The sequence below is a fragment of the Kryptolebias marmoratus genome, linkage group LG10, assembly GCF_001649575.2.
Source record: "Kryptolebias marmoratus isolate JLee-2015 linkage group LG10, ASM164957v2, whole genome shotgun sequence".
NCBI classification, from domain to species: Eukaryota; Metazoa; Chordata; class Actinopteri; order Cyprinodontiformes; family Rivulidae; genus Kryptolebias; species Kryptolebias marmoratus.
Genome location: NC_051439.1, coordinates 5,757,506 through 5,767,386, shown reverse-complemented (window position 1 = coordinate 5,767,386; position 9,881 = coordinate 5,757,506). Strand labels below are relative to the sequence as shown.

The window sequence follows — 9,881 nt, the reverse complement described above, 5'->3', positions numbered from 1 at the left end:
TTTATTTTTTTTTTCCTTTTTTGTTTTTTGTTCAATTTTGTTAATTTCTGTTATTGTTTAAATGTGTAACATGTAAAAATATTAGAAAGGCAATAAGGAGGATCTGAAATGGAGGAAGTTGTAACTAACAAATGTGATTGGAATTTGTCTTTCTCAATAAAAAGATAATTACAAAAAAAAAAAAAATTCATTCATTACAGTGTGTGTCTGCTACATGTCAGCATCTTGTCACTCCACTCCCTGTTGATAGAGAAAAGCCAGGGCAGCACTTTCTCACGCTGCAATGATAGCAAACAGGAATAAAACTGTAGATTCAGCTTTATCGCCCGTCCAGCTGACTTTCTCAGTGTGTCTGTTGGTCTTCACGAATAAAGAGTTTAACTAAACTTTGCACAAAAGTAATGTGTTTGGTCTTTGTTGCAACAATACTTCTGGGCAATAAATCTTATACCCTTTAAAACTCTGTTTATTTCCCCCTTAAATGGTGCCTTATTTGTAAGAAAAAATGCATTTGTGTGTTGAGTAGCAGAGTTGAGCATGTGGACTGCACCTCTGGAGAACTCGGCAAATCTTCTCTGCTAACGCTGTACACTTTATTCTGCTACTGACTCTTGTTTGGTGTTATCCATTGTGTTGGATAATTGAAGTGTGAAGAAACAAGACATATTAACAATTTACAATTCATTCATTTGACAAACATGGGCGTCTGTATCATGTGGAAGAACCATACACAGCCACAGAAGCTTGGCACCTCCTCCTCATGCTGCTCACCAGCTTGCTCCCACACGGCTGTGGGATGGCGTCTCATTCTTCAGCCAGCATTTGTCACAGGTCAGTTGATGTGGTTGTGTTGGTCACTCTGAAACGAACAGCACGCCCAGGCTGACCCCACAGGTGTTCAACAGGGTGGAGGTCAGGACTGCAGGCCGGTCATTCCTTCCTCTCCTCTCCCAAACTCTGGAGGTCATTTTGAATAAACCCTGTCTTTAGATTTGAGAGTTGAATGTGGAGATATGGGATTGCCACTGGTGGCAGAATCTCATCTTGATATCTCTCTGCATTGAGATCGCCTCCAATGATGACAAGCCTTGTTTTTCAAGTGAAGGAGATGCCTCTCCACACCATCAAGCTGCCTCCACCAAAAGCTGTTACCATTTGGTGCAGTAATCAGCATAGAGTTGTCTGCTTCTTCTCCACACTTTGACCCTACAATCCAATCGTTGTAGTCAGAATCTGGACTCATCTCTGCTTCTTCACGTGTTGCTGACACCAGCATAAATGGGCCTGATGCTGAAGGGCAGTCACAGCAGCCCTCCTGGCAGCCGTATGAATTTGGAGACTAGCTATCTGCAGCATGTTCTGGATTATCTGTGTAGAGAGCCTTGGGCCATGTTGTCCTGCAAACCTTGATTACAAGTAGAAAACTGCCTATGGGTCTTAAGTGTTGACATGGTGAAAAAACAGTATTTTTGTGGTGTTGTTTTCTTCGGATGCTCACTTTGTGACCTGTCTCTGACGGCCCCTACTATTTGGCCTTCAGCCTTCAATTTGGAGATAGTACTAGGACTCACTTTAAATTCCGCTACAACTTGGTTTTGCGGAACACCAGCTCACGGGCGTTATCCAAATCAGACAAATGTGGCATGCTAGGAGCAGACACTAACAGATGACAGCAGAAGGGTTCCTGTTTACAGGTGCTGAGAATCCTGCACAAATCAGGCACCTGATGGTCAGCACCTGGGGTGTTAGAAGCTTAAAACAAGAGGCAATAGAAGAATAAGCTGTTTGGCATTGGCAGGGAAGATTTGGCAAGTTTTTCATGGGCGCGGTCTACATACTCAGCTCTGTTGCTCAACACACAAATGCATTTTCCTTACAAATGAGACACCAATTAAGAGGAAATAAACAGGCTTTCCAACAGCATTAGATTTATTGCCAAGAGGTATTGTTACAACAAATAAATAATCAACCAAACCCAAATTTCCTTACTTTTTGTGCTGTTTATAAAATTTAATTAATACATTCTTCATAAATTTGCTGTTATAACACAGCGTTTGTGTGTAAAAATGTAAAACCTACTTTTCTAAAGACATCCAAGAAACCTTACAAAGTGACACGAAACCCTATCAATAGTCTGAAGATAACATGTCCTGTTTTGACGTATCCCCTGAGTGTTGAAACAGTGTTATGACCTTGATATAAAAACATCAAGGATTGATTTCTGCTCCTTGCTTGATGTAAATCTGCCCCATTTCAAACAGCTTGAATAAATCAAAATAATACTCATGTCCCTAAAAGGTGACGTTGTGACCGTTGTGAGGACCACCAGGATCCCTCAGCTGCGGGAACTGTTTATGTTAGCCTGTAAGTCTGTCCTGACTGCAGCAGGTTGTGTTTATAAATCCACTTCAAACTGTCTTTTAGTCTGAACTGACGTCTTACAGACATGTTCCAGCTGGCTCGGAGGAAATGTTTCTGGTCCCCCCAAAAAAAGGGAGAACTAGGTAAATATTGTAGATCATTACTTAAAGCTGTCTGGGGTGGGTTTTTTTTCCCAGCAAAGCAAAAAAGAAAAAAAGCAAACTTTCTTCTAGTTTATTAACTCACTTCCTTCTGTACTCTGAGGTACATTTGTTCCCTTCATGTTAGTCGTCCTCAAAGTGCTCAACTGCAAAGATCCGGAAAAGATTTCAGGTTCAAGGTTCTACTTGTTGCCTCTCGTACAGTGACTGCTGGAGATGGGCACCAGCTCCCCGCGACCCGGAATGGAGAAGCGGGTAAAGAAAATGGATGGATGGATGGATGGTTCTACTTGTTGGTTTTGCCACAGAAGTAAAATTTGATCTACAGGACCAGCATCATTAGCAATCCAAACCAGTAAATAATAAAAAGACTAGCATTCCTTGAAGAAATGCATGTCGTCCGCTGCTTTTCATGGCAGAATTTTAAGCTAAGGTCACCTTATGATGAAAAGCAACAAATCTCTGTCTGTTTTAGGTAAACCTTATAACTGACCTTATGCGTGATCTCCTGTGATCTTGAAAGATCTGTGAGTGTTCAGGGTACGTGTCGAGGATGACTCTCAGCTACTACCACATCAAAGTTGGTGCATATCTGCAGCGGTCATTGGGCAAGATGGCGGGGTCTACACTGAACTAGAGATGGGATTTATGGGTCTTCGAAGGAAGCTGGGTCTGGCAGATCAGTTCCTTTCAGAGATTTGTTTAAAAGAGACAATCTTTTAAACAGTTAGTTGTGGAACTGCCAGGAACGTGTTAGGTCATTTTGTACAGCCATACGTAGTGGCAGATGGCTTACGGCAGCATCATGTGACTTGTCAAGTGTGCTGATTTTTGTGTTTTCTAAGTTCTGTTGTTGTGGTAGTGATCTTGAATTGGACTGACTACAGATTTTAATCAGTTGTAGTTGTACATCTAATGGTTATTTTCTGAGAATGTCATTAAAATCCATTCAGTGGTTCATGAGAATTTTTTCTAATGGTACAGACAACTGAGCACACAGGAACAGTCAAAAACATTATTGTTTCGCCTTCACCTTTGACAGTGGGTGATAATAAATGGGTTTAGATTGTATGAAGAAACCAGAGTTTTCTACACGAAGCAGTATGATTACATGAAGGGCACGCAAAATACACATAATAGGACCTCAAGCAAAATGTTACCTTTTTGCTTGATGGCTCCTTGCAGGACTGTGCAGCTCAACATTAACAAATCCAGTCACTGTGTTTGACTGTGTGTGACCCGTGACCCGTGTCCTGGTGCTGAGCTTTTAATTACTGCTGCAGCTCCGTGGTCCGATGAGCAGATGTGCCCTATTAATATTCATCCTGTGCTCCTCACTGAGATCAGCTCTGAGTCAAACAGACGGACGTACGGACGACTGACAGCTGTGCAGGGACGACTGAGTCACACCAGAAAGGATGTATGGCAAGTTGTTTGTGTATTTATTCCATATCCTTGGCATCAAGCATAATTTTTGCCCACTAGTTCCCAACTACACTGGACTAGTTGCACCTTTGCCCAGACTAGTTTAACAAACACTTTTACTTGTAATTTTGCAAACTAGAGGAACTTTTGCCAAACTAGTTGAAGCAGAAGTCATACTAGTCAGCCATTTTGCTGCACTAGTAGCCCAAAAGTCCTGACTAGTTGTCTTTTTAAAACACTAGTGGACCACTGGACCAAACTAGTCAACAGCTGTGTCATATAAGTTAACTAGTAAATAACAGAAGTTAGTCAACTAGTTCACACATTTTTGTCCTTACTAGTTAACTCGTGCAGCTAAAAAGGTCATTTAGTTAACTAGTGTGCCTAAAATGTTGACTTGTTACCTAATAGCACAAAATTTAGTTGCATCAGTGATTGTTTTGGAGCTTACTAGCTAACTTAATCAACACTTTAGGTGCACTACTCGACGAGTGCACACATTTGACACGCCCTAGTTGACTTGTACACATCATTTTTTGTGTTGACTAGTCAACATATAAGTGTTTTTTTACTTACTAGTTAACTTTTACAACACAGTTGTCAACTAGTGTAGTCCAGTGGGCCACTAGTATGTTAAAAAGCCAACTAGTTGGGACTTTTTGGCCACTAGTGTAGCAAAATGACTGACTAGTGTGACTCCTTCTCAACTAGTTGGGCAAAAGGGCCACTAATTTGGAAAAAAGGATACTAGTAAGAGTGTTTGTTGAACTAGTCCACCAAAATGTTGAAGTCGTGGGACAAAATGTGCAACTAGTGCAGTAGTTGCAAACTAGTGGGTGAAAAGGACACTTGATATCCAGGATATTGAATAAATATACAAATGGTTTGCCATAGTTGCTGTTTTCGAACACTTGATCCAGACAATAGAAGAGGAGAACATCTGAGGACCTTTCACTCTGTGTGGACAGGTGATGAACAGCTGGAACAAAAAGATGAAGCCTGCAGCATACAGGCGCTTTCATACAGACCACAGGGCCTCATTAAAATGTTTTTTATAAATTCTAAAAAAAAAAAAGAGCTTTTTGGATAAATCTGTTTGGTTAATTCAAATTACAGAATGTAATCATTTTCATTGCTTATGTTAAAATAAACTCCCATAAAATGTCTCTAAACATTTAATAAGGTTTAAAACCCATACCGTCAGAATCAGATCCAAATAAAATGTCAACTTTCTAAATCGTTGTGTTTTCTTTGCTCAAAGACAGCTCTATGGTCTTCAGAAAAATTGTTGAATTTGACATTTCTGGCAAAAAAATCTTAATTTTTGTCCAAAATACTGTGTGAATACTAAGGCAGCACATACACGCAATTGTTTTCCAGTTTATAGTTTCTTCCTTATGTTTCTTTACAATCAAACTAATTCTGCATAATGTGCAATATTTTAATGTTATTTATTAAAACATTTGACTCAACCAAGAATAGCAGGCTGTTACTTTTATTATTTGTAACTTTTATACTTTTTGAACTATTAAACTTTTTTTATACTAAATTTTTTCCATAAAAATGCTGATTAATTTTATTTAGTTCTTTCAAACACATTACTTTCTGAAATATACACCTGAATACGTGCTCTGTTGTTGTTTTTTAATGGATCCTTTTAGCTAATGTTTCGCTAATCTTAGCTTTTAGTTCCAATGTTGCTGCTTTTAGCTTCTGTTCTGCTTTAAGAATAACTTTAGTAATTCATTCATCGTAGAAACCTTCTAAGTTTGTAAAACATGCATTATCTGACATTTAAAATAAATTCTTCTCCCACAAATTAAACTAAGGCTCAAAAATAAGTTTCCAACAACTGAAAAAATTGTATAACAGCAGCTTTTTTTGTTTTTGGTGCCTGTGTTGCATCTACACTACAGACATTGTACAAATGTGACCTGTGTGAGATATGTGTTAGAAAAAAATAAAAATAAAAAACTGCCCTTCAGAAATTATTAATAAAGTTTGCCATCAAACATTTTGTCAGAAACCATACCTTACCTCTGTGAATAATCACATACACAAACACCAAACGTTAGGTTTATTGTTAAAAGCAAATATTAAAAAAGTTGTGTTTTACAAGAATATTTAAAAAAAAAAAGATTACAAATGCTTTTTTACATCAATGTACATCAAGTTATCAGGTGGAACTGTCCTTCGTCGTCACTCTGGTGTCAAAATTGATGTTTCTTCTATGAATCTGCACACAATGCAAGCTTTTATTTTGAAAAACAATAATGCTTCGTGTCCATTTATCTATTTTAAAGACAGTGCCGGCCAAAGCACCACCCCCTCATTCTCCTCCCCCCCTCTCCACCTCCCCCTCACTGTCAGGGGCTGCCTAGCAACTGACACCATAAATAATACACTCGTGTCCGTGTGTGTGAGTGTGTGTGTGTGTGTTCACAGACGTGATAATCAACAGGCTTGTCTGTTACCAGCAGCCCTCTTTGCATGCCTGTAGTGAACATGGGTGAACCTAAATGTCTACGGGGTTTAAATCTCTGTCTCCTCCGCGCAGGCTGAGCGGGCGAGACGTGACTGAGAGCGTCCATGGCGAGTAATAACACGGCCAGCATCGCTCAGGCCAGGAAGCTGGTGGAGCAGCTGAAGATGGAGGCCAACATTGACAGGATAAAGGTGAACGGAGTGGCTTTTTATTATGTTAGGCTCTTAATATCTTTTTTGTCTTCTTTCGGCCTGTTTTTAAAGTTGGAACTCAAGTGAGGAAAAATTGAGATAACATGAAAGTACATTTAAAATAATAATAATTAAAAACCTTTGAAGGAATACACATCATCCGTCGCCTTTCATACCTTGGTTTTAAACTAAAATCATCCTGGCTGGCATCCGGTGAACGCACGTGGTGTAAGAAGTGCTCCCTGGGAATGTGATAATAATATATTTTGAATGTGCTGTCTAATTCCAGGTGTCTAAAGCGGCGGCGGACTTAATGTCTTACTGCGAAGCTCATGCCAAAGAGGACCCTCTGTTGTCGCCGGTGCCAGCATCAGAGAACCCGTTCAGGGAGAAGAAGTTCTTCTGTGTCATCCTGTAAACGCAGCGTGGCCCTCCAGCCGTCTCGCTCCGGGTGGGACGTTGAACCTGGACGTTCAAGAAATACATAGAAATCTTCTAGCAGGAGGGCACGGCAATTTTTCTTTTGCCCAGCTATCAGTTTGGCACTTAAAGGGTGCTAAAATTCAAACCACAGAGTTAACATGTAACCAATAAATGGGTTGTGATTTGTTGAGGTTGTGCGGGGTGTTGAAGGGGCTTTTTTTTTTTTTTTTTAGATGACACAAAAGGGATGATGGTAAGAAGGATGAGTGTCGCCCCCGAGATGTAACGGGTGATGGGACAAGCAGTCGACCTGCCAGATCTTCAGGTTGTATTGTGTGCAAACTAAAAAAACAAAAAAAAGAGAGAATAAAAAAACATTTTGTTGTTCTTTTGGGACTTTTGAGTGTTCTGTTAAATGGTTTGTGGGTAGGTGGAGCACCGTAAGACAGCAGCCAAACAACACCAAGCAGTAGGCACCACCTGATTATGGGATTTAGGTTGTTTATTTTGTGTTTGTTCCAGTTTTAACAAGAAATCTTTCTATAACTGTGTGTAGGTGATGACCGAAGCCTTCTTCTTTCACCTTTTCTGATGTTTTTTTTTTTTAAACCGTCAGGTTAGCTAAAACCTTTCGATGGGAACATTATTGCCTTTACGCTTTTCTGAAGCTCAATTTCTGTGTATCGACATCTATCTGACAAATGTGACGCAGTTTGTCTCCTTCCTCTTTTTATTATTTGTATAAAGCAAGTAAATTGTGCAGTGCTGTGAGTTCTAATTGTTTGTGTTTGTGTCATTAATGACTGCATGAAGCGAGTCTTTTTCTCTTTCACTTACTGTGCAGATTAGCTTTGTGTGCTGGGTGGAAAAAAATATTAGAACAAGAATTATTTAATAGTCCCCAAAGAGTAAGATTCAGATTTTTTTCAGATTCTAAAATCAAATTTTCTGCAGAATGTTTGTGACTAAAAACACTAAATGCCATTTTAACTGTAGAAATAAAACAACATATTGACACAACACAATCACAAATGGGTGTTCTTCTGATAAATAACTTTGGACAATTTCAAGTTAGATATTTTTTATTGTACAACACCATTTCTGAAACATATGGTAAATAAACTGTACTTAAAAAGCACCTGTCCAGCCAATCAGGCCACTCAAAGCGCTTTACAACACAATCTGTGCCCTCATTTACCATCCATACAGCAATACACTGAATCTCTACCAAGCTGATCTGAATAAATCATTCTGTAGAGTCTAATCTGTGCTTTAAACTCCATTCATAAACAAATGGGGCACATCGGAGGCAATGAGGGGTTCAGTGTCTCAACATGTGACTCCTGCCGGAATTGAACCTCCAACTCTCTCATTGGAGGACGGCGCTAACCACTGAGCCACAGCCGCCCCCAAAATCTTTCAAAAAAATTTGAAAAGTTTTAAGAATCTGAACAGTTTAAATGAAAAAAAAATGTTCTTTTGAACTTTATGGCAGCAACACATCTCCAAAAAGTTGGGACAGAGCCATGTTTACTATGAAGCATCACCTCTTCTTCTAACACAGTGGTTCTCAAACTGGAGGACCGAGACCCCTGGGGGGGGCGTGGGGTCATTGCAGGGGGGGCGTGCGTGACCACTCGTATGATTTATTTATTTTATTTCAGGCCTGAAAAACTGTGAGCAGAACTAAAGTTTAGACAGTTCCACAAAGGGAACACTGATTCGACAGACTGCTTGAAGTCAAAGAAGAGATGGAAGAGATAAAGTGGCTGGTAAGAGATACAAACATAAGAAGCCTCTGACAGCTGGCAGAATGAAGTTTATTAAATTAATATGACTAGTTGAAACATTACACTTCAGTCATGTAAGCCACTCAAGTTTTTATTAAGAAAACATGATTATCACAAAGCAGACAAGTCATTTTCAGAAACAGCATGAGTGAAAAAGGAAGCATTAAGACAAACTGATAAAAATAAATCAGCCGTCACTAATAAACAGACTTAATGTTTCTGTCCTGTGGATTTTGGAACAGACTGAACTGTATTGTTAATATTTTTACAGACATACAAGAGAAACAGATTATCAATACTGTAATAAAACCGAACTCCTTTATGTATTTTCATGTTTGTTTGGTTTCAGTACACAGACTGGACTTTTATTGTTAGGGTTCTGAAAAGGTGAACATCCAAGGCAGATGGAGTCTATTTTTATTCTTTTAGCAAAGTGGAGTTCTTGCTCATTCCTAATTTTGAAAAAAAGAAAAGGCCAGTAAATTTAATAAATTTTCCACAATGTCTCAACTTTTTTGGAATTGAGGTTATACTTAAAAAATGTAGACTGAAAAGTAGATGTCACAAATCCTTCGTTTGTAATTTTCTTTAAAGTAGGGTTCTGTGTAAAAGTTATGAACAGTCAATATCTCACCTGTTGTAGATAGCTCTTTCAACAACCTCAGTTTGTGTACTGCTGTCTGTGTGATCACCTGACCCCGAGGAAAAACCCTTTAATTCAAGAAGGAAAATAAACCGTCTGTTTGTCCGTGTTCAGTAAGAACTGGCACTAAAATGAATTAGGGCAAATTTGAAAATTTAACAAAAGCATATCCATACATTAAAAAATAGAAGAAAAAAAAACATTTGTCAGAAGTGGGATTCGAACCCACGCCTCCAGGGGAGACTGCGACCTGAACGCAGCGCCTTAGACCGCTCGGCCATCCTGACATACAGGGCATCAGTGAAACGACTAGTATATAATCTGACTATAGTTGGGGATTATTTGAATGTATCCTAAAAGCAGGACAATTAATAAATTATTAGGGCCAAAAACGGATATAAC

The 9,881-nt window shown here is 39.1% G+C and overlaps 1 protein-coding gene and 1 non-coding gene across 3 annotated transcripts in view; one reads left to right on the top strand and one right to left on the bottom strand.

Annotated features, from left to right (window-relative positions):
- LOC108239039 (guanine nucleotide-binding protein G(I)/G(S)/G(O) subunit gamma-2) overlaps positions 1-7,824 on the top strand; it is a 22,645-nt gene extending 14,821 nt beyond the window's left edge. For both annotated transcript variants that reach the window (XM_037977939.1, XM_037977938.1), the window contains 2 exons: positions 6,505-6,623; positions 6,913-7,824. In XM_037977939.1, the coding sequence (XP_037833867.1) occupies positions 6,537-6,623; positions 6,913-7,041 (216 nt within the window). In that variant the 5' untranslated portion in view covers positions 6,505-6,536 and the 3' untranslated portion in view covers positions 7,042-7,824. The remainder of the gene's footprint in view (positions 1-6,504; positions 6,624-6,912) is intronic.
- A 1,859-nt stretch (positions 7,825-9,683) lies between these two features.
- Positions 9,684-9,766, bottom strand: trnal-cag. The gene has a single exon. It is a non-coding gene; the product is annotated as a tRNA-Leu (tRNA).
- Positions 9,767-9,881: the final 115 nt, after the last annotated feature.